This window comes from Stenella coeruleoalba, assembly GCF_951394435.1.
Source record: "Stenella coeruleoalba genome assembly, chromosome: 7".
NCBI classification, from domain to species: Eukaryota; Metazoa; Chordata; class Mammalia; order Artiodactyla; family Delphinidae; genus Stenella; species Stenella coeruleoalba.
Genome location: NC_137153.1, coordinates 93518963 through 93544709, shown reverse-complemented (window position 1 = coordinate 93544709; position 25747 = coordinate 93518963). Strand labels below are relative to the sequence as shown.

The 25747-nt window shown below is 34.6% G+C and overlaps 1 protein-coding gene across 1 annotated transcript; it reads right to left on the bottom strand.

The window, feature by feature from the left end:
- Window positions 1-1508: 1508 nt before the first annotated feature.
- CYLC2 (cylicin 2) lies at window positions 1509-20901 on the bottom strand (the record flags this gene model as incomplete). Its single annotated transcript, XM_079926572.1, has 4 exons — window positions 1509-3107; window positions 4563-4684; window positions 6226-6266; window positions 20855-20901. 4 exons carry the CDS (start codon window positions 20899-20901, stop codon window positions 1746-1748), a joined length of 1572 nt encoding a protein of 523 aa, XP_079782698.1. The 3' UTR covers window positions 1509-1745.
- Between the last annotated feature and the right edge of the window lie 4846 nt (window positions 20902-25747).

Below are 25747 nucleotides of genomic sequence, written 5' to 3'. Positions count from 1 at the left end.
TTCCTAAATTCCCAGAGTGATGCTAACAATTTCAGAAAAGGTTGAATGCCTAAACATAGAATTTTACTCTAAGCAGAGGGAGAATGAGGAGTTTCCTGGAAGGGGGAGGAGAACAGTGGGGCAGGATTTGATTCTCTTTGTCATTGCAGCTGATCCAGATCAGCAAGGTAGGACCATCTGGAAGACCGTGAATTACAATAGCCATTAATCCTTGAGCAGTTGATGTATGGGGGACAGGGGCCAATATTTAAAGAACAGGCAAAACAGTTATACTTCACTATTAATAGAAAGTTAGCTCTTGAGGGCATATGGAATAGGAGACCCTTCCTTTAATATCAAGGAGAAGCTTTAACTAGGATCTAGAGTTTACACTGCAAAGAATAAAGGGGAGAGAAAATCACTTGGTGAGTTCTGCAACGATGCTGAGTTTATCTGAGAGAGAATGATTTAAATCAGAAAATATTTAATTGGCACTAATTGGCAGGTCCAAGATTTTACCTTTTGCTTTATATTGCTTTTTATTTTTCTTCACATTAATAAGATTCATGGGTCAAAAGAGAGTTTAATATAGTTATAAAGATATAAAGTTAATTGTTTCCACATCAAAATAATATCATATAGGTATTTTCACTCTGCTAGATTCTGTTGAATTCTGGTTAATTTGGTTTTGTATATATATTTATCAGATTATCAAGAATCAATATGTCTCATTTAAATTTACTCACATTTGTAGTTCGGACAATTTTGATTTTCATCCTTCCTTAAATGGAGAGAAGTTGGCCACCATTTTCTGTTAGAACAATCAAACGAAACTTTTGTTAAGTAATTGTTAAAATTATTAAAGTTCTATATCATAAGCCAGTCTCTTCTCCCTCACCTTAAATAATTCTACTTCCCTTAACCTTAATTGACACTTGTAAAATCTCCATTCATGTGGTGTTTCCCTCCATATTCTTAAATATTTCTTATTATGAAAAAGTCCAAACTTGCTGAAAGTCTAGTAAAAATCTAGTGAGCAGATTATGGAGATTTTATAAGAATGATAAATTTCAATTCAAACCTTTAAGTCAGTTTAATTGTTTTTAATCTTATTTGACTTAAAAGAAAACAAAACTAACTTACCAAGTATGTTTATCTTGTCTTGGAAGCAGAGTATTCAAAATCCATCCACCTGGTTGTGGCTGTTTATACTTCAGAGATGGTACAGGCTCACAAAAAAGCAGTAATTTTTTTCCTCTTTTTCTTTTTTTTTTTTTTTTTTCTTTTGAGGAACGCTACCTTTAACTTGTATTTGTACTTATTTGAAAGTAGACTTTATGAAATTTGTTTGACTTCCTTTCATGACTCCTGTGGTTCTTTATTTAAATCTGTGGGTGCAATTTCAGGTTGTTTAAATCTATGGTTTCAATATCTGCATCCTTGAATTTTGTTGACGCCTTTGTTGATTTTTTTCTTCTTTGTATCCACAGATTCAACATCATTAACTTCTGAATATTCTTTATGAATCTTTCTAGGGATCTTTCATTGAATTCTTCATATCCCCAAATTTAGCATAAGTATCCTCCAAGTCCTTTTAACGTCTTTCTTATATTTTTCATGAAGGTTTTCTGAGCCCATCTTTGTGTTCTTCTTTCCCCCATTTAAAAACTTATTCCATTAATTCTTTGAATCCCCCTTTTCATATATTCAGTTTCAGACTACTAAAATTGTTCCATCAAATACTCTTTTGAATTACCATCCAAGGCCTACTTGCCCTTCTTGGCATCTTTCTTTGCATCCTTCTTGGCATCTTTCTTTTCTTTCTTGGCAGCATCTTTTGACTCACTATCTGCCTCACCGGGCTTTTCATCTTTCTTATCTTTTTTACTCTCCTTCTTCTTTGAATCTTTCTTGTCCTTTGATTCATCTCCTTTCTCGCCAGGTTTCTTTGAATCCTTGCTCCCTTTCTTATCCTTCTTTCCATCTTTCTTTTCACCTTCTGATTCTGTAATGGACTCCTTGCCCTTCTTTGAACCTTTCTTATCTTTTTTGGAATCTTTCTTTGCATCCCCTTTTTCACCTTCTAATTCTGTAGCAGACTCCCTGCCCTTCTTTGAACCTTTCTTATCTTTCTTTGAATCTTTCTTTGCATCTCCCTTTTCACTTTCTGTTTCTGTATCAGACTCCTTGCCCTTCTTTGAACCTTTCTTATCTTTTTTGGAATCTTTCTTTGCATCTCCTTTTTCACCTTCTAATTCTGTAGCAGACTCCCTGCCCTTCTTTGAACCTTTCTTATCTTTCTTTGAATCTTTCTTTGCATCTCCCTTTTCACCTTCTGTTTCTGTATCAGACTCCCTGCCCTTCTTTGAACCTTTCTTATCTTTCTTTGAATCTTTCTTTGCATCTCCCTTTTCACCTTCTGTTTCTGTATCAGACTCCTTGCCCTTCTTTGACCCTTTCTTATCTTTCTTTGAATCTTTCTTTGCATCTCCCTTTTCACCTTCTGTTTCTGTATCAGACTCCCTGCCCTTCTTTGAACCTTTCTTATCTTTCTTTGAATCTTTCTTTGCATCTCCCTTTTCACCTTCTGTTTCTATATCAGACTCCTTGCCCTTCTTTGACCCTTTCTTATTTTTTTCAGAGTCTTGCTTTGCATCTCCTTTTTCACCTTCTGATTCTGTAGCTGAGTCGTTGTCCTTCTTTGAACCTATCTTGTATTTTTCAGAACCTTTTATTGCACCTGCTTTTTCATCTTCAGATTCTGTAACTGACTCCTTGCCCTTCTCTGAACCTTTTTTCTCTATTTTGACATCTTTCTTTGCATCTGCTTTCTCTTCTTTAGCTCCTGGTTCTTTCTCTGAACCTTTCCTAAGTTTTTCCTCTGAAACTGTGGACTCTGCTTCTGCATCTGATTTGTCCTTCTTGTCTTCCTTACTTTTCTTAATTATTGATGGAGATAAAGGTTTTGCTGCATCTTTAGCATCCTCCCTGGAGTGTCGAGCTGGTTTCTGTAGAGGCTGCCTCCTAGCAGCTAAATAAACAGATGGTCTCTCAGAAATTCTCATTAAAGAATGGTGCATCCATAATGGTGGTTTATGAGCTCCCCTTAATTTGTCTTCATCATATCTCTGAAATATTGGTTAGAATAATAATGAACAACTTGTGTGTGAGTTACACAGCCTTTATTACCAGATATTGAATACATTTAACTTGAACCATGAAAAGATTTTAGATTTTGATAAATAGTGGGTAAATGGTAGATTGCATAGTTTATTATGCTTTTTCAACTTTGTTCCTTTTTTGTATTAAAGGACAGCATGCCTCATTTAAGGCCTAATTTTAATTTAGAGGATCTTCATAATTCCCTCAAGATTTTATGTTAAAATTCTCACAGAACTTCACTGACTAATGACAAATCAGAACCTCTCTTCACAATCATGAGAGATTTAGGTTTTGTTTTTGTTTTTGTTTTTTTACTCTGTGTTCTTGAGATTTCTTGGAATGTCTTCCCCACCTTCCATTTCTGTGCTAACTCAGAAACTAATTATTCTCTAATATCTAAGAGTTTCATGTTCAGGCATATCCTGGTCTCTATTGTCATATTCAGAGTCTCTGGAATTTAGAATGCTACCTGTGGTTAAAAGTAAAAGCCTAATACTCCTCTGCCTGACAAGATATAATTTGAGTATCAGATAGGAAACTGCAGTAATGAAAACTATAACATTCAGTATACATTAGTTTGAGCAGAATGGTACATTCTGTTTTCAACTCCTAATCAAATATTTTTAAAAGCTTAATTGCAAAAATAGCAAATTTTGGAAAGAATGTTAATGGCTGTAAAAATAAATTTAATAAAGAAAGGAAAATGAAAAAAGGATGAGAAAACAGAAGAAACCTAGGTTACTACTGATTAAATATATTCCCTAAAATAAACAAGAGTTCATGATATGTTATTTTGTGAAAACTTTTCTTGGAACATTTTCATATTCCTTGATGATTCCAGAAACATTGGGAAATATTAATCTTCTAATACTTAAAATCTGGAATTCTATATTATAGGAAATGAGAAAGCATTGAAACTTCCTTAGTTTATAATGTAACTCCATGATTCTCATGAGGGTGTTTCTCCAACTGGGGAATATTTTCTGAATGTTCATACTAACTGTAGCCTTAGGATCTCCAGATTTCTGTGTTTCTTGGATACATATTTTCTATAATGTGGGATTGCTGAGCAAATATTTAATATGAAATAAGGGAGTAATTTTTATATACTGAAATGCAAATTAAATATATCTACTTTCTCCAAGTAGTAGAATTGAATTACCTTCAACTGTGCTGTATAATATGACATTTAAAGGCCACATGTGTGAACTGAATCAAATTGAATGTAAAATTCAACTGCTCAGTTGCAGTAGCCTCATTTCAAGTGTTCAGTAGCCATATTGGAATTGGAATGCAAAGATATAAAATACTTCCATCATCACAGAAATCCCATTGGTCAATGATGATCTGTAACATATATAGCTATACATGATTTCACAAGATTATTACCAGTAAAAGTATGTGATCTTTTCAAAACTCACAGGAACTGTTTTGTCTTGTAGTTGGGAAGGTTTTGATCTCCTTCTTGTTCCTGGCCGTGGTGGTTTGGGAAATACCAGGGCAAAATGTTGCTGATTCCATGATTTTTTACTTAATTCACTGACTAAAATAAGAAAACATTAAGCATACACTTCAGAATAAATAGAATTTTATCAGACCTAAAATGGCAGTAAGTTTCTCTTGCCCATTCTTTCCCATTGCCCAAGTACTGTCAAGAGGTTAATAATTCATAAATAAATTTGGTTTGGTTTAGAAAAAATAAAAAATAAATAAATAAAATGGCAGTAAGTAATCATATGTAAATTAATAAATAAATGATTCAAATTATGGCTTCATGTATTTGGTAATGTTTGAAATTCTGTACTATTAATATGAGAAAATAAAATTTGATTTTTTAAAATTTTAACTAGTTTTTTTTTTTCCTGTACGCGGGCCTCTCACTGTTGTGGCCTTTCCTGTTGCGGAGCATAGGCTCCGGTCGCGCAGGCTCAGCGGCCATGGCTTACGGGCCCAGCCGCTCCGCGGCATGTGGGATCTTCCCAGACCGGGGCACGAACCCGCGTCCCCTGCATCAACAGGCGGACTCTCAACCACTGCGCCACCAGGGAAGCCCTTAACTAGTTTTGTAGTTAATTATATAGTCATTGTGAAACTAATATAGTCTGTAATATAAATGGAAAAAAAACAGTTTTACTGTTTCCTTTTAATCTTTCTATCTCTTCCAATCTAGATTTTTCCTTTATACTCTTTTGGCTAGAATACAATTCTACTGAGAACAGAAATTATGGTAGCTACTTTTGTAACTCCCAAAGTACTTAGCACAGTTCCTATTTAAAATATTCAGTAAATATATGACTGAATATAAAGGCTAACACTTAAGATCCCCTTAGTTAGTAACCATATTCTAAGCTACAAGAGTAAATGTCATACACCCCAGAACCGCATTGTCATCGGTGGCATACTAATGAAGAAAATCGATAAATAAAGAGTACCTACAGAATTGTGATTGTGAGAGTCGAGTTACATAGAAACTATAATATAAATGGTTAAAAATATTTAGGTTACCAATAAGACCTGTGAGAGAGATATCCTCATCTATTTAAGTATGTACAAAAATGCTGTATATAAGAGAAAATAGACTTGTCCTGTGAGTCTCCTAAAGATAGAATCAGGATCAATGAGAAAATATGCAGAATGAAAGATATATTTAAGTTTAATATATGAGAGAAAATTGATTACTTGATATAAGAAGTCCTTCACCATCAGATTGACTGGCCTTGTCAAGTAATGAATTTTTTTGCCAATTATGTGTCTGATATAGAATATCAGCAATGTAGCAGAAGACGTTCCTGACACAGGTAAGAAGTTATTTATCCATTTTTTTACACTTCCTTTCAACTGTAAGATTATCTAACTGTTTGAATTCTAACCTGTAAATATGTCCACCTTTATGTTGCTGAACATATTCACTTAATCTTCTGTGGATAGTAAGACAAAATATCTTTAGAAGGTATTCACTGAGCCCATGAGAAAGGTGCTTAGGAAAATTAAAAGCTGATTTTTAGTAATACTCCATGACAGCTGTTGTTTATTACTTATCCCTAAAATTAATCATACCTGTTTTAAAAAATTGAACTTTCTTACCTGGGATGTAATTATCACATGTCCCGAAGTTTATTTTTTGGCTATTAAAATAAGAGGGGAAAGTTTTAATTAATTTATACAAAATCACTCTATTTAACGATCATTACTGTACATAAACACTTGCCATGACCAACTAGAGAAATATTTTACATTCTTAGATCTCTATTATTATGTAAGATTACTTCATCCTAGAAAAATAGAAATGACCAAATATGTGTTTTTAACACAAACTTCAACATAACTAAAACAAGATGGATAAAAACATTTTAAAAAAAAGTCGCCAGGACTTCCCTGGTGGCGCAGTGGTTGACAGTCTGCCTGCCAATGCAGGGGACACGGGTTCGAGCCCTGGTCTGGGAAGATCCCACATGCCGCGGAGCGACTAGGCCCGTGAGCCACAACTACTGAGCCTGCGTGTCTGGAGCTTGTGCTCCGCAACAAGAGAAGCCGCGACAGTGAGAGGCCCGCGCACCGCGATGAAGAGTGGCCCCCTGCAGTTGCTCACTGCAACTGGAGAAAGCCCATGCACAGAAAAGAAGACCCAGCACAGCCAAAAATAAATAAATAAATGAAATTAAAAAAAAAAAAAAAAGAAAGTCACCAAAATGCGTATCTGAAATATGGACATTTATGGGCTTTTTAATGACACCACGATTGAATTTTTCCCCACTTTATGCTCCAAATTCTCTTACAATTGAACTGTAAGACATTGTAAGAATTATAAGACATCATCTTAAAAACACTATGCCTAGGTGAGATCAGATCCTCAAAATAATCTCAGAATTTAACCAAATCCAAATCACTCAATGGCATGCATGTCTGTCTGTGAATGTGTGCATGTGTGTGTGTGTGTGTGTGTGTGTGTGTGTGTGTGTGTGTCAGTGTATATCACAAGCATTGATATGGATTTTGACTTTTTTTCTTCTCTAGGAAAATATGAGAAATAAAACTATGTTGCAAAGTAGTTTCTATTTACAAATTTCCATTTGTCTTAGTACTATATGAGCATGTTTATTCTCACAAAGGGGAGTTTTATATCTAATTCTTATTTATTTGTAATGGAGGCACATATTAAGATCTGTTAAAGAAATATTATTATACATCATCCCATTATATTACAGAAATAATGTCATTGTTGATCATGAGTGAGTTTGGGGCTTACACACACACGCATACACACACACATAAAAACACACATGCTCATAGAGTGATTTCCTTATTTTAACATTATATAAATATTAATAAAGTGCAGTACAAAAATATCTTGGTACCTTCATTAAAATTTTTGTTCCCAGTAAAAAACCTGGCACATTTTTGCCACTCTACAAAATTTTGAATGAATTAATTGAATAAAATTCAGGATGTGTTGACTAATAAGTTACCTGGTCTAGTGATTTCTTAACTGAGGGCGTGTATTAAAATTACTCACCCTACTATATCTCTAGGTTTAAACCTAGCCAATCTACATTTATATACTGCTTAAGAAATTTTGATTTTCAACCATGATTATGAACTTCTCTTTTCTAAATGCTCTGAAAGAGGAACTATGTCATGAAACAATATTATTAAATTTGAGATTTAAAAAGTGGTACATAGGCATGGTCCATTAAGTTCTGTGTAAGCTCTGAGGAATATTCTTTGATCATAAAGCAATTCAATTAAAAATCAATAACAAAATTACAGTTGACCCTTGAACAGCAAGGGTTTGAACTTCATGGGTCCACTTATATGTGGATATTTTTCAGTAATACTACCATACTACAAGATCTGTGGTTGGTTGAATTCCTGAATGTAATACCGCAGATTTGGAGGGCCAACTATTTAGTTCTGTGTGGATTTTTGACTTTGTGGGAATTGGCTCCCCTACAGCCCATGTTATTCATGGGTCAACAGTATATTGAAAGTACATAAACATTTGAAACATAAACATCTCCTTCTAAATAACCAGCGGTCAATTTACAATTCACACTTATGAAAAAGAAGCAAATGGACAATAATTTATAACAAAAATTGTGGAATACTGCAGACAGTACATAGAGAGAACTTTATAGCTTTAATGCATTTTATTAGAAAAAAGTTTAAAATCAATGTTGTAAATTTCTGCTTTAAAATTAGGAAAATATCATAATAAAGTTAAAGGGAGAAAATAATAAAGCTTAAGCAAGAAAAATCAGTGAAAGGGAAAACAAAATTAGAGCAAATATAACCCCACTTTTATCAGTGGAAAGATCACCCAGACAGAAAATCAATAAGGCAACACAGGCTTTAAGTGACACATTAGACCAGATGCACTTAATTGATATTTTTAGAGCATTCCATCCAAAAGCAGCAGAATACACATTCTTTTCAAATGCCTGTGGAACATTCTCTGGGATTGATCTCATGCTGGGCCCCAAAGTGAGCCTCAGTAAATTTAAGAAAATTGAAAACATATCAAGCATCTTTTCCAACGACAAGGCTATGAGATTAGAAGTCAACTAACAAGAAAAAAAAAAAAAAACCTGTAAAAAACACAGATATGTGGAGGCTAAACAATGTGGATCATTGAAGAAATGAAAGAGGAAATAAAAAAAAATACCTAGAGACAAATGACAATGATAGCGCAATGACCCAAAACCTATGGGACACAGCAAAAGAAGTTCTAAGAGGGAAGTTGATAGCAATACAATCTTACCTCAGGAAACAAGGAAAATCTCAAACAATCTAACCTTACACCTAAAGCAACTAGAGAAAGAAGAACAAACAAAACCCAAAATGAGCAGAAGGAAAGAAATCATAAAGATCAGAGCAGAAATAAATGAAATAGAGATGAAGAAAATAGAAAAGATCAATGAAACTAAAAGCTGGTTCTTTGAGAAGATAAACAAAATTGATAAACCTTTAGTGAAGCTCATTAAGAAAAAAAGAAAGAGGGGTCAAGTCAATAAATCTAGAAATGAAAAATAGGAAGTTACAACTGACAGCACAGAAATACAAAGTATCGTAAGAGATTACTACAGCCACTATATTCCAATAAAATGGAAGACCTAGAAGAAATGGACATATTCTTAGAAAGGTACAGTCTCCCAAGACTAAACTAGGAATAAATAGAAAATATGAATAGACTGATCATAAGTATTGAAATTCAACAAAGTACAGGACCAGATGGCTTCACAGGCAAGTCTATCAAATATATAGAGAAGAGCTAAAACCTATCCTTCTCAACTCTTCCAAAAAACTGCAGAGGGAGGAGCACTCTCAAACTCATTCTGTGAAGCCACCATTGCCCTGATACCAAAACCAGACAAAGATACCACAAAAAAAAAAAAAAAAAAAAGAGAAGAAAATTACAGGCCATCCACTGATGAACATAGATGCAAAAATCCTCAACAAAATACTAGCAAACAGAATCCAACAATGCATTAAAAGGATCATACACCACTACCAAGTGGGATTTATCCCAGGGATGCAAGGATTTTTCAGTATCCTCAAGTCAATCAGTGTGATAACACTACATTAACAAGTTGAAGAATAAAAACCATATGATCATCTCAATAGATGCAGAAAAAGCTTTTGACAAAATTCAACACCAATTTATGATAAAAACTTTCCAGAAAGTGGGCAATGAGGGAACACACCTCAATATAATAAAGGCTATATATTACAAACATACAGCTAACATCATACTCAATAGTGAAAAGCTGAAAGCATTTACTCTAAGATCAGGAACAGGACAAGGATGTCCACTCTTACCATTTTTACTCAACATAGATTTGGAAGTCATAGCCACAGCAATCAGAGGGGAAAAAAAGAAATAAAAGGAATCCAAATTGGAAAAGAAGTAAAACTCTCTCTCTTTGCAGATGACATGGTACTATACATAGAAAATCCTAAAGATGCTACCAGTAAACTACTAGAGCTCATCAATGAATTTGCTAAAGTAGCAGGATATAAAATTAATACACAGAAATCTGTCGCATATCTATACACTAACAATGAAATATCAGAAAGAGAAATTAAAGAAACAATCCCATTTACCATAGCATCAAAAGAATAAAATATCTAGGAATAAACCTACATAAGGAGGCCAAAGACCTACACTCTGAAAACTATAAGCTGCTGCTGAAAGAAACTGAAGATGACACAAACAGATGGAAAGATGTTCCACGTTCTTGGACTGGAATAATCAATATTGTCAAAATAACTATATTGCTCAAGGCAATCTGAAGATTTATTGCAATCCCTATCAAATTACCAGGGGCATTTTTCACAGAACTAGAACAAAAAATTTTTTAATTTGTATGGAGACACAAAAGACCCTGAATAGCCAAGTCAATCCTTTTTTTTTTTTTTTTTTGGCCACGCCACACAGCATGTGGGGTCTTAGTTCCGCCACCAGGGATCAAACCCATGCCCCCTGCATTGGAAGTGTGCATTATTTTCTTAACCACTGGACTGCCAGGGAAGTCCCAAAATCAATCTTGAGAAAGAAAAACATAGCTGTAGGAATCAGGCTCCCTGACTTCAGACTATACTACTAACCTATGGTAATCAAAACAATACAGTACTGGCACAAAAACAGAAATACAGATCAATGGAACAGAATAGAAAGCCCAGAAATAAACCCACGCACCTATGGTCAATTACTCTATGACAAAGGAGGGCATGACTATACAGTGGAGAAAAGACAGTCTCTTCAATAAATGGTACTGGGAAAACTAGACAGCTACATGTAAAATAATGAAGTTAAAACATTCTCTAACACCATACACAAGAACAAACTCAAAATGGACTACAAACCTAAATGTAAGACTGGATACTATAAAACTCTTAAAGGAAAACATAGGCAAAACACTCTTTGACATAAATGGTAGCAATATCTTTTTCAGTGCATCCCCTAGAGTAATGGAAATAAAAAGAATCAAATGGGACCTAATTAAACTCAAAAGCTTTTGCACAGTAAAGCAAACCATAAGCAAAAAGAAAAGACAACCCACAGAATGGGAGAAATATTTGCAAACATTGTGACCAAGAAGAGATTAATCTCCAAAATTTACAAACAGCACATGCAGCTCAATATCAAAAAAAAAGAAACAACCCAATCAAAAAGTGGACAGAAGACCTAAATAGACATTTCTCTGAAGAAGACATACAGATGGCCAAGAGGGACGTGAAAATATGCTCAACATCACTAATTAGTAGAGAAATGAGAAATGCAAATCAAAACTACAATGGGATATCACCTCACACCAGTCAGAATGGCCATCATCAAAAAGTCTACAAACAATAAATGCTGGATAGAGTGTGGAGAAAAGGGAACCCTCCTACCATGTTAGTGGGAATATAAATTGGTATAGCCACTATGGAGAACAGTATGGAGGTTCCTGAAAAAACTAAAAATAGAGCTACCATATGATCCAGAGTCCCACTCCTGGGCATATATCTGGAGAAAAGCATGGTTCAAAAGGATACATGCACCCTAGTGTTCATTGCAGCACTGTTTATAATAGGCAAGACATGGAAGCAACCTAAATGTCTATTGACAGATTAATGGATAAGAAGATGTGGTACACATATGCAGTGGAATATTACTCAGCCATTAAAGAGAATAAAATTATGCCATTTGCAGGAACATGGATGGACCTGGAGATTATCATACTAAGTGAAGTAAATCAGACAGAAAAAGACAAATATCATATGATACCACTTATATGTGGAATCTAAAAAAAAATGAAAAAAATGAACTTATTTACAAAACAGAAACAGACACACAGACATAGTAAACAAACTTATGGTTACCAGAAAGGAAAGGTGAGACATATGGATAAATTGGGAGTTTGGAATTGACATATACACACTACTATATTTAAAAGTAGATAACCAAGAAGGACCTACTGTGTAGCACAGGGAACCATGCTCAATATTCTGTAATAACCTAAATGGGATAAGAATTTGAAAAAGAATAGATATATGTATATGTATAACTGAATCACTTTGCTGTACACCTGAAATTAACACAATGTTGTAAATCAGCTATACTCCAATATAAAATAAAAATTTTAAAAAACCAAATTAGAGCAAATATAAAAATCCAAAATTTGTTTTTGAAAAGATTATTAACATTTATTAACTTTTAGGATTCCCTGGTGGTGCAGTGGTTGAGAGTCCGCCTGCTGATGCAGGGGACGCGGGTTCGTGCCCTGGTCTGGGAGGATCCCCCATGCCGCAGAGCAGCTGGGCCCGTGGGCCATGGCTGCTGGGCCTGCGCGTCCGGAGCCTGTGCTCCGCAGCGGGAGAGGCTGCGGCAGTGAAAGGCCCGCGTATCGCAAAAAAATTTATTAACTTTTAGAAAAACTGATGAAGAAAAACAGAACACACAAATTACCAATATCTGGAGAGATGAAGCCTTTGTAATTATATAGATTTTAAAGGATAATGAGGAATATCAGTAACAATTTTATTGTAATAAACTGAGCAACTCAAGTGAAATAGATGAGCTCCTTGTAAAACTCAGTTTATTTACCAATACTGACACAAGATGAAACAACAAAAATGTGAAGAGCCCTATAATTATTAAATAAATTTAATTCACTATCAAAAACCTTCCCAGAAAAGAAGGCACAGGCCCATGGAGTTTTATTGATAAATCAAATTAAAAACTTAAGGGAAAATACTAACAACTCTACACAAGTTTTTCAGAAACAAGAGGAAGCAGGAAGATATTTAAACTCATTTTTGAGATCAATATAAGTAACCCTGTCACCAAAATGTCTCAAGGACATTACCAGAAATGTATATTATAGACTAATGCCATGCATTAACAGAGATGCAAAAATTCCTTAACAATTTATTAATTATTCTTGCTGAACAATCTATAAAAAGGCTAACATATCATGATCATTGAGGTTTACTCTCTGCAATGTAACCTAGTTAGTTTAATATGAATTAATCGTTGTAATCACTCCAAATAACATATAAGAAATTCATCTGATTATCTCAAGATATGCAGAAGTAGTTTTGAAAAAGAGTAACATTCATTCATAATTAAAAACTCTGGGGGCTTCCCTGGTGGCACAGTGGTTGAGTGTCCGCCTGCCGATGGAGGGGACGCGGGTTCGTGCCCCGGTCCGGGAGGATCCCACATGCCGCGGAGCGGCTGGGCCCGTGAGCCATGGCCGCTGAGCCTGCGCGTCCAGAGCCTGTGCTCCGCGGTGGGGGAGGCCACAACAGTGAGAGGCCCGCATATTGCAAAAAAAAAAACCAAAAAAGCAAAACTCTGATAAAACTAGGAATAGAAGGCATCTTCCTCAAATAGATAAAATGAGTCCTGACAATAGTTATTATTAAAATCAAATTAATTAATGGTGGAATATTGACTGTCTTTCCTCTATAAACTATAAACAAGGCATGGATGCTCACTTCCTTCAGCATTGTAATCCAGATGCTGTATTGTTCCATAAGGCAATAAAAGCATTAAAATGGAAAGGAAGAAGTAAAATTGGACTTTATTCACAGAGGTAGTAAGTAGAATATCTAATGACACCTAAAAAATAATTTAGAGATATTTTTTGAACATAATAAGATCATATGATACAAGGTCTAATTATATCAACTAATTATATTTCTATAACTAGAAAAGTTGGGCATATAAATTTAAGAAAACAATATAATAGTATAATTTGTAATAACAAAAATTATTTTTAAATAATTTTATTGAAATATATGTGAGACCTGTATAAGAGAACTAAAGAAAAACAAATTCCTCAGGGAAATTAAAGATGAAAGGGAAAAAATATATATATACACACACACACACATATACACACACACACACACACATATATATATCTGATTAGAAGTAAAAGAACCCTTTAAACCCACTAGAATAGCTAAAGTTAAGGATTAATGACACCAGTCATCAGCTACAATATAGAGCATCTGACATGTTCAGCATCAGTGGTGGATGTACAAATGGTACAACCACTTTGGAATACCACTTGATTTTTTTTTTTAATTTTTTCTTTACTTTTTTTTTGATATGGACCATTTTTAAAGTCTTTATTGAATTTGTTACAACATTACTTCTGTTTTATGCCTTGGTTTTTTGGCCGCAAGACATGTGGGATCTTAGCTCCCTGACCAGGGATCGAACCCGCACCCCCGGCATTGGAAGGTGAAGGTTTAACCACTGGACCATCAGGCAAGTCCCTTGATTTTTTAAAAATAAAGTTAAACATACACATGTTCTGTGTATGGTTCAGCATTTCCACTAGTAGGTTACCCAAGAGAAATCTCCAAAAAACTTGGGAAAAATGTTTATAGCAACTTTATTCATAATAACCCAAAACTAAAGTAACCCATAATAATCCAAAACTAAAGTGATCAACAGGAGAATGGATAAACTAAGTATGGTATATTCATGTAATGGAATACTACTCAGCCATGTAAAGGAACATATTACTGATGTATGCAACATGGAAACATGGATGAATCCAAAAAAATATATTATACTGAAAGAAAAAAATCCAGAAACCCAAAAGCATATATGTTATGATTTAATTTGTGTTAATTTCAAGAATAGGCAAGATTTTCCATGGTAACTTAGCAGCCATTTGTGGGGGAGAGGCAGAATGGACTGACTGGAAACTGGCAAAATGTAACTTAATGGTGTGGTTGAAAATTCTTATGTTTCTTAAGGTTGGTTAGGTTAGAGTTAGTGACAATTCAATACATTTAGTTTTATTTTTACTGAGAAGAATTTATAGGACCCCTAAAATAGCAATGATCCAAATACCATAGTTCTCACTCTCTATATAAATTTACGTATGTCATAAGCAGTTAAATCAATTTAATCTTTTAGGACTGGAGAGAATTTTTCCATTCTTTCCCCTAAGTCTAGTTCTGCTGGTGAGAGCATCTCTCCCCTTGCCTCTCTGGGACAGTCAAGAAATTTTCTAGACCAGGATGCATTCAGATTCAATTCTTGAAGTTTCTTATGAAAAAAATACGATCTCTCAGTGTATGTTTTATTGGTTTTTATTTGAAAACTATTTTTATGTGAATATAAATTTACTTCTATCCTTTTTAAAATGTCCCTCAAAAGTGTGAAGATGGTCTAATTTAATTACTTACTCTAAAAAGAAGAAGAAACACAACAATTAAGTCAAACGGTTGTTATTTTGTGATATGCCTAGTTTTTTAATTAAGGTCTTGGAATACACACACACACACACACACACACACACACACACACACACATACACACACACACAATAACTAATACTTCATCTTAACTAAGATTAAATGGAACACAGAAGCCACAAATCTGCCTTCGCTTCAGGTCCACATATCTAAACATTCCAAAATCAGTCTCAGTGTCCGTCAGCTTTTTAATGTAAAGAAGATACACATTGTCAGCCTTGTGGAATGTAATATTACAGATTACAGTAATGTACATTACATTGTAACGTTACACGTGTACAATATAGTAATTCACAGTTTTAAAGGTTATGCTGCATTTATAGGTATTATAAAATATTGGCTATATTCCCTGTGTTGTACAATATATCCTTGTAGCTTAATTTATACATAATAGTTTGTACCCCTCTCTGCACTGGTAATCACAAGTTTGTTCTCTATATCTGTGAGTCTGTTTCTTTTTTGCTATATTCACTAGTTTGTTTTATTTTTTAGATTCTATATGTAAGTGATATCATACAGTGTTTATCTTTCTCTGTGTGACTTATTTCACTTAACATAATACTCTTCAAGTCCATCTATGTTGTTGCAAATGGCACAATTTTATTCTTTTTTATGGCTGAGCAGTATTCTATTTCATATATATCCCAATATATCCTGACAACCGGCTCTGGATTTTGGGATTCTGTGTCAGATGCACAGTAAATAAGGCCACAAAGGACTTAGCAGAAAGTTTTCCAGGAACGGACTGGGGCCTGAGTCATTGTTGTATTGCTAGAGGGGTCTCGATGTAAAGGCAAAGGTCAAGAGCCACATGGGTATTTTCTTGCTGAGGGATGGCTCTATGTGTAGTATCCTGAGATTTCCTGTCTTTTTCTAACATTTTCTAGAGCAGTGTTTCTCAACCTGAGTGTATTTTGAATCTCCTCCCCCAGGGGATATTGTGCAACGTCTGAGATATTTTTGATTGTCACAGTTGTGTGCGTGTGTGTGTGTGTGCGTACGCATGTGTGCACACATACTTGCTGATACTGACATCTAGTACGTAGGGAACCACAAATGCTACTAAACATCTTGTAATGCACAGGACCCCCATTCCTTCCTGCCCCCCACCCCGTCCTCAACTCCAATAAAGAGTTATCCCCCCTAAAATGTCAATAGTGCCAAGGTTAGTAAACCCCGTTTTATATCAAGGTGAAACCCTAGGCCAAGATAGTAAGAGAGGACTTATTAATGCAGCACAGGGGAGAGAAAGATAAAATGTACAGTGGATATGAGATCTGGAAGCTAATGCTGGAAGTTTTTAAAGTTCAGATTTTTAGATACCTATCTGATGCCAAATCTTTGGGCAAACCTCTTGCACTTCCCTCAGATGTCTTAGACCTATTCAGTATTAATAATGGAAGGATTGAGTTGACTGACACTACTTGAACTGAAGACAAAGGCAAGAAGAGGTGAAACTCTTGAGTTGGGTTGTTGCGATTTGGATGAACAAAGGTATTAAAGAAGATTAATTGGGCAGGGGGTGTACTGAGCTCAAAGAGGAGAATTTTCTTTATCAGGTACAAAGTTGGTAGTCATGGCACAGAAATGTAAGTCTAATATTAAGTTCCTATCATTGTTAGAAAAGTTCAGAGGAAAGACAAGCAGAAAATTATTTTCTGCATCTCAAATTCTCTGTTAAGAGAATGGGAAGTTGCCACTTGAGCCTAAGGAAATATGATAATTAAGGATTTTTATGTGGGCTTCATTGGCTAACAATGAGGCCATTTGATTATGAATTCAACCGCTCTTTTATTCTACAATAGCACAAGAGTTTGGGGATTACAGTAGAAAACAACATAAAGAAATAGTCATAAAACCAAAAATAGGTTTTTAACCATTATGGTGAAGTTCTTTGAAAGCTACACAATCCTCATGATAGTAGTAATGAAATCAATATTTTATTGTGCTTAAACATTTTAAAGTAAGTACAATATGATGTTATTCTGTCATGGTGTATTCCCAAGCAGAGATTACTGTGTAATAGTGAGCAAGTCACTCAACATCTAAAGTAATCAGGACAAATACAGTCAAACATTTTACTAAAGATTGTCCTTTAAAGTAGTGATTGTATTATAATGAGGTAGGCACAGGGAAGCCTGTTTTATTTTCAAGATTTGTGTTTTATCTTTTCTTTAACAGTAGTGTCCAAAGAAAACCCAGTTACACTTTCCTTTATATTTCCAGAGTTACATGCCTTTGCCTTTGTTCCGTGTCTTCACAGTAAAATGGTATACATAATTGAAAGGTTTTATTTTCCTACCTCACTTTAACGCAAGATAAATTAAGAATATGGACACTATTATCATCAAACTTCCCATGTCTGCATAGTCTGCTTTTCATTGCAAAGTACTTTTGCATACTCAGTATTTCTCAAGAAGATACAATTAGTGTTTAGTTGTTCTTCTTTGTGTTGGGCTGCCCCACTTACTACCAAAGGTTTAACACCCTTGACCCATGCTGTCTAAAGTTCAGCAGCACTCCTTAGTCACTGTGACAAAAAAAATGTTCTTATAAATTTCCAAATGGCCTCTAAGGAGATGATAGTTATCTGAATGTCAATCATGAATTCTTTCATTCTATATGATCCAAAATACAATATGATAAAAAAAAGGAAGAATCACATGGAAAAAGAATTATCCATAGCCATGTATATATTTTACCCAAGTGAATGAAATAGTTAAGTCTTGGATCAGAACAACTTATGATATTGCTTGAGAACATAAGTGTCTGTTAAACACACACTCTCTTGTTTGTCGGTGACATAATAATAATATAACAAACATCTCTTTACATTAAAGAGAATAAATGTAAAGTTAACTAGAGCATTTCAGTTATTTTAAAACATAAAATTTGACAAGAGGACTTACAATCTTGGTACAGACATTTCCCCCACCTATGATTTGCCAGGACTTAAGCACTGTGAGTTCAAATTAGTGATGTTGAGAGGTGACATCATAAAGAGGCCAAGACCACTGAGAGTTAAAGGGGAAAACAGGAAGAGCCACTATTACTTGTGTTTTCCACTATTACTTGTGTTTTATGTTCTCTAATATTCAGTCTAATATTGGTGTTTACTTTCATTCATTATTACTGACTAAATACAACTGGTAGTTTCAAAATAACCAATTGATTTTACATCTTAATAAACAGATTGTTTCAATTTTTTGTATAGTTTTAATTTATTGATGAAAAGGATGAATCTAAACATTTATCTACTAAGCTTGATTGTAATCCTAACTTCCCTGACATTCATGTATCTTTTGTTAAATCATTTGCATAACTTAACATTGCCTTTTCCCATTGTAACTTTATGGGCTGCTCATAGATACAAGGTTTTAAAGAAGGCTAGGTGAGTATTAAAATTACCAACTTACTGACAGAGCTGAGTTAGATAATTTTAATTCTGCCTACCACTCCACCCCACTAATAGATGAATAAAAATACTACTAGTGGGGCTTCCCTGGTGGCGCAGTGATTGAGAGTTCGCCTGCCGATGCAGGGGACACGGGTTCGTGCCCCGGTCTGGGAAGATCCCACATGCCGCGGAGCGGCTGGGCCCGTGGACCCGTGGGCCACGGCCGCTGAGCCTGCGCGTCTGGAGCCTGTGCTCCGCAACGCGAGAGGCCACAATAGCGGGAGGCCACAACAGGGAGAGGCCCGCGTACCGAAAAAAAAAAAAAAAAAATACTACTAGAGTAATATTTGAAAATGTTGCCATTATTTAGCTCCTTTTGGGGAATTTCAACTGACGTTTTTTTCCCCTAAAGAGTAGTTTGTTTGTTTTTTTTTAATTTTCTTGAAGTTTAGTTGATGTACAATGTTGTGTTAATTTCTGCTATACAACAAAGTGATTCAGTTATACATATGTATATCCTTTTTCACATTCTTTTCCATTATGGTTTATCACAAAATATTGAATGTAGTTTCCTGTGCTATACAGTAAAACCTTGTTTTTTATCCATCCTATATATAATAGCTTGAATCTGCTAATCCCAAACTCCCAATCCTTCCCTCCCCCATCCCCCTTGGCAACCACAAGTCTGCTGTCTATATCTTTGAGTCTGTTTCTGTTTCATAGATAAGTTCATTTGTGGCGTATTTTAGATTCCACATATAAGTGGTATCATATAGCATTTGTCTTTCTCTTTCTGACTTAACTTCACTTAATATGGTCATCTCTAGGTTCATCCATGTTGCTGCAAATGGCATTATTTCAGTCTTTTTATGGCTGAGTAATATTCCATTGTGTGTGTATGTATATCACATCTTCTTTATACATTCATCTGTTGATGGACATTTAGGTTGTTTCCATGTCTTGACTATTATAAATAGTGCTGCTATGAACATAGGGGTGCATGTATCTTTTTGAATTATAGTTTTGTCTGGATATATGTCCAAAAGTGGAATTGCTAGATCATATGGAAACTCTATTTTTAGTTTTTTGAGGAACCTCCATACTGTTCTCCATAGTGGCTGCAACAATTTACATTCCCACCAACGGTACAGGAGGGTTCTCTTTACTCCACATCCCCTCCAACATCACAGCCTCACACCATACACAAAAATAAACTCAAAATGGCTTAAAGACTTAAATATAAGACATGACACCATAAAACTCCTAGAAGAGAACATAGGCAAAACATTCTCTGGCATAAATTGAACCAGTGTTTTCTTAGGTCAGTCTCTCAAGGCAATAGAAATAAAAGCAGTGATAAACAAATGGAACCTAATCAAACTTAGATTTTGCACAGCAAAGGAAACCATAAACAAAACAAAAAGACAGCCTATGGACTGGGAGAAAATATTTGCAAATGATGTGACTGTTAAGGGCTTAATTTTCAAAATATACAAACAGCTCATACAACTCAATAACAACAGCAACAACAACAACAACAAAAAAAACAGGCAAACAAACAACCCTGTTGAAAATGGGCAGAAGACCTAAATAGATATTTCTCCAAAGAAGACTTACAGATAGCCAGTAGGCACATGAAAAAATGCTCATCATTGCTAATTATTACAGAAATGCAAATCAAAACTACAATGAGGTACCACCTCACAGCGGTCAGAATGGCCATCATTAAAAAGTCTACAGGGGCTTCCCTGGTGGCACACTGGTTGAGAGTCCACCTGCCGCTGCAGGGGACACGGGTTCGTGCCCTGGTCTGGGAAGATCCCACGTGCTGCAGAGTGGCTAGGCCCGTGAGCCATGGCCGCTGAGCCTGCACGTCCGGAGCCTGTATTCCGCAACGGGAGAGGCCACAACAGTGAGAGGCCCGCGTACCGCAAAAATAAATAAATAAATAATGCTCTAAAAATTTATAACAATACACTTTTCATAATCTATGGTAAAGGCATCATCAAGAAAGGTAGAAGAGACGATTTTGCAAATACTATCAAAACTCACTTTCTCGGTAGTATGCCCACTCGTGTGATGTCCTGGGGTCTCATCATCCCTTCATATACATCAGACAATCAACACTTGAAAACTTCTTTAAAATGCAGTGGTCTGTTGGTACCAGGGATAAGGCCCAGGACCTCAACATTCCTCTTAAACACCAAACTCCCATAGATAAACTTGAATATCCAATATAGACTCTAGCACTGTACACATAAATATATCTGAATAACAAAGGTGATTATAAAACTGCAAAATATAAATGTAATATGATGAGAATACTACAGTGTAGAATTTAGCTAGGAATAAAATCACCTCCAGAGAAGCAAAGTGCAGAGACGTTACAGATTAAAATAAGTTTGAAATATTTACTGATAAATGATGTTTCTCACATAAACCAAAGTTCTGAGTATAAAAAATAAGATCTTTCTAAAAAAATCAAACAAAAAAACAAAAACAAAATCAGATCTTTCTAATATTATAGTTACTTTTTTCAAAATGAACAATATGGAGCACACACACTGTTACACTTGTTATTTCTTTCTTATATTTTTTCCTTTAATTTAACTAGTGATTCTTTTTCAATTTACCAGTCTCAAGGTATCAATACGTCTGCCTAGGTCCTGTAGGATAGAACTCCCTATCAGTCCTTACGTAGCTATCTCGGCTTGGTTTCCTAACATAGGGGTTGACAAACATTGTTTTATTTTGTTCTAGATTTGGTTTATTTCAACCCTAGTTCTCCACCATTGGTAATTTCAACCATAAAACTGGACAGTGGCACCATTTCAACTCCATTTCATATCTGGATAATGTATTTCTGGCTTTGGCTTTATTTTGGTGCCAAGTTTTAAACCACTTACAATGTGTGAACTATGTAGTGGCACCAACTCACATCAATGTATCTATATTTGTGGCCTTCTTTTGGTAATATATTTATTTCTGAATTATAAATCCTTCTTTGGTGTCAACATGACTTAATTATTTATTACATTTAAGTGTATCTAATATTTCTGTGTGTTGAGAAGTTATTAGAGATTTTGTCATGTACTCAGTTCACTGCCTACCACAAGGAATCTTTTCAAAAAGTGTCACTGGATTAGAAAGTAGAACTTTATTTAACTATTGAAGCAAACTTTGAATTTCCACATCAAATATGAACATGCAAATATGGAGGGATTATCAGTAAGAAGCAACTGAAGTATCACTCTGCTTCATATAATGACTGATGCCAAAAGCAAACTTCAGAGCTCTCACTCCCCCACATCTCTCTCTCTATCTCTCTCTCTTTATATATATATATATATATATATATATATATATATATATATATATATATACACACACATACACACACACCAACAGTAGCTCTATATTTAAAAAGTGACGGTAACCAGTACTCTTTTAGAAACTACCTGCTGATAGTCCACATGGATCAAAGAAATTCAAGAAGTGGGCCTCTCCATAGCTCTCAAGAATTTCCTTTTTAAAGCTGATATCATCTGTTTATGAAGCATCAGGAGAGATCTTCCTCTAACTTAGTGCCTGGATAAATTAAATGCTCAATAAACATTTGTTGAATAAATTAATAAATTTGAAATTGAACATGCAATTGAATAAGAAATCACATAAATAAGTGTCAGGGTTTTCACCCACTGTCTTCCTGGAAACACAATTTAGAATTTGAAAGAGGCAGTCAATTTGGGCTTGCCACACCCTTGTCCAAATGTTTACAAAGTTAAGTGTTAAACTAGTCTCATGAAGCAGTTGTTTTAATAGTAAAGTTAGATTGTTTTCAGGCATTGCAACTTTTGACATATTGAAGAAATAAAGATGTTGCCACATAAAAAGCTATTTCCAAAATGTTGATTAACTTAAATCAGTATAGAAGAGATCTAACCATTCCTGCCCTTGATTTTTTATGTGCCATAGGCAAAATTGATTATCTCTAAGAACTTTAGATGTCTAAAACAGTGGTTTAGTGTCCCCCATTATACTTGGGTTATTACCATGTATCTACTCTCCTCCATTTAATTCTGGTATCAATATGCATCTTTTTATTTGAGAATATTTCTTTCGTATGTATCAGAACCACCTGAAGGACTTGTTAAATACTGATTGTTGGGACCCAACTCTAGAGTGTCTGATTTAATGGTTCTCTGGTAGGGCTTGAGAATTTACAGTTCTAACAAGTTCCCAAGTGAAAATAATACTTCTGCTAAAGAGACCACACATTGAAAATTATTGCTTTAGGCCTGTTGCTATGATTTAATAAATTAAAAAATAATTATTTAATCTTGTTATTAGAGTTAGTTGGAGGAAAGGGTCATCATTGCTATATATAAACATGTATCAGTAATGACAAATGACATTGTACTTTTTAAATTTAAAAAAAAAATTTATACAATTTTTAAAGATTACACTCCAATTACAGTTATTACAAAATATTGGCTGTGTTCTCATGCTGTATGCTACATCCCTTTAACTTATCTTACACTCAATAGTTTGTACCTCCCACTCGTTCACCCCTCTGTATCCCCTCCCCCACTCCCCACTGGTAACCACTAGTTTGTTCTCTATATCTGAGAGTCTCTGTTTTGTTATATTCAGTAGTTTGTTGTATTTTTTAGATTCCATATGTAAGAGATATCATACAGTATTTGTCTTTCTACGTCTGACTTATTCCACCTAGCATAATGCCCTCCCAGTCCTTTTTTTTTTTTTAGAAAATTGATCATATGTCTTTCTTCTCCTGCATTAAAATAAAATTTTACATTCAAAATTGGCTCATTATTTTGGAATGTTATTTCATAAATAATCTAGGAAAATAAAAATATAGATAAGAATTTTTAGTTCATTCTTAATGCAATTATACTATATATTTCTGTTACAACCAAGAGAATGCAAATGCTATTAGTTAAACAGTTTGTCACAATTATGTTTATCCATAAATCATTTTTTAGCTTGGAAAATTGTCTAAACTTCAGTTAGAAGGTTGCTTTTCTTCCTTTGTGCTTAGCTACAAATTTAATTAGCTGCAATATCTTTTCCCCCTTACAAAGTTGTTTGTTTTTGTTTTGTTTTTTTTGCTTACTTAAGTGACAGTAATTAAACTGTCAGTGAAAGGAACATTTAGAACACATACAAGAACATAACACGTGTAAATTTTGGTTATTCTGCTATGCCAAGTACAGGAAAACTGTGATATAAATGATAATGATAGAACAAAATAAATTGCTTTGAGGATAACTGATTTTAGATAGCAATTGCAAAATCTTTTTTTCCAGCTACTCCACTCAACTCTGGTGTTAATATACATCTGTCTTATTTGTTTGGGTATTATTATCCAAATATAAATATCTATCAAATCCAAGTATCTTTTGTACTATGAATGTCAAAACATTGTATTTCTGAATATGGTATTCTAAAGAACCCACTGTTGGCTAGAACATTTGTTATGTGATTACAGATGCTCAGTTTATTTATTCACTCATACAGTAAACACTTATTAGATTTCTGTTGCACATCAGGAGTTTTACTATCTATGATATGCAAACATAAGAATTATGTTATAAAGTTCCTTGAATATATTAACATAGAGAAACTTGGAAGAAACTAATTTCAAGCCAATTTGAGGAAAATATGAGGATAAAAAAATCATCAAAGATTTTTCTTACTCTTTTTCTATGACTTAATGAAATAGTTTCCATTGTTATCCCTGTTTTTATTTCAATATCCAAGTGTAACATTTGATTAAGTTGCAGATCAAGAAGTTGTACGTAGGCTGTTTGGTTCCAGAGTCAGTTCTTTTAAGCACTGCACATATAGCTCATAATCTTTCTACTTGCAGAAGGAAGTCTGAGGGGTTATATGATCACAAAGAAACAACCCTGCCAAGAGAATTCAAAGAGTAATGTTTTATAGAAAGATGGTACTTAATCTGGGTCTTGAGGGATGAGAAATACATGAGCATTGATAAAACATAGAAATATAAAAAATTAAGGAGTAAGGAGAAAGAAAAGTAGTTTAATGTGGAACAACTGACACAGAAAGAAAAAAGTGTTGAAAGATGAGGTTAGGATTTAGGTAGGCATAAGTTTGGTGTAATATCTGTATGCAAATAAAATAGGTTTAGATGATGGTTGAAGAGGAAGCAAGTGCACAGTTAAAAATATAACAAGACAAAACAGTGACATGGGCAGTGTTGGCATGAGAATCAGGAGTTACATATAAATCCCCATCTAGTGTCTCTATCACAGTGCATAAGACATAAACAAGTCACTTATTTAATTTTCAACGTTCCTGTCTGTAAAAGTATTGAGCTGGATGTTCTTTTCAGATCCTTTTCTATAGAAGGATCACTTTTATTGAGGCAAAAAAACCATGGATGTGCTTTTCTCTTTAGATGTGTATTGTGTGAATAAGAATAATTGCAACCTGTTAGTTCCTCTCTCTCTCTCTCTCTCACACACACATTAAAAACTGCCAGCAAATGGGTTAAATTCCTTATATACTGTCAATATCATTAATAATTTTAAATGATGTTTTTTGCGCTCATTGATGCTATTAGGGATGAAGAAATTATGGAAACTAATGTAACCTAAAAATAGCAGGGGATTTCATGTGCAATCCTCCAACAGCTACGTGAGTCGTGGGAGGATTTTAAGTGGAGGTGTGATGATTTGACTTGCAAAAGACCATTCTTTTTTTTTTTTTACATCTTTATTGGAGTATAATTGCTTTACAATGGTGTGTTAGTTTCTGCTTTATAACAAAGTGAATCAGTTATACATATACATATGTACCCATATCTCTTCCCTCTTGCGTCTCCCTCCCTCCCACCCTCTTGCTACAGTCCATTGTAGGTCTTTCAAAACTACTTTGCCTTGAAGATCTTCTAAG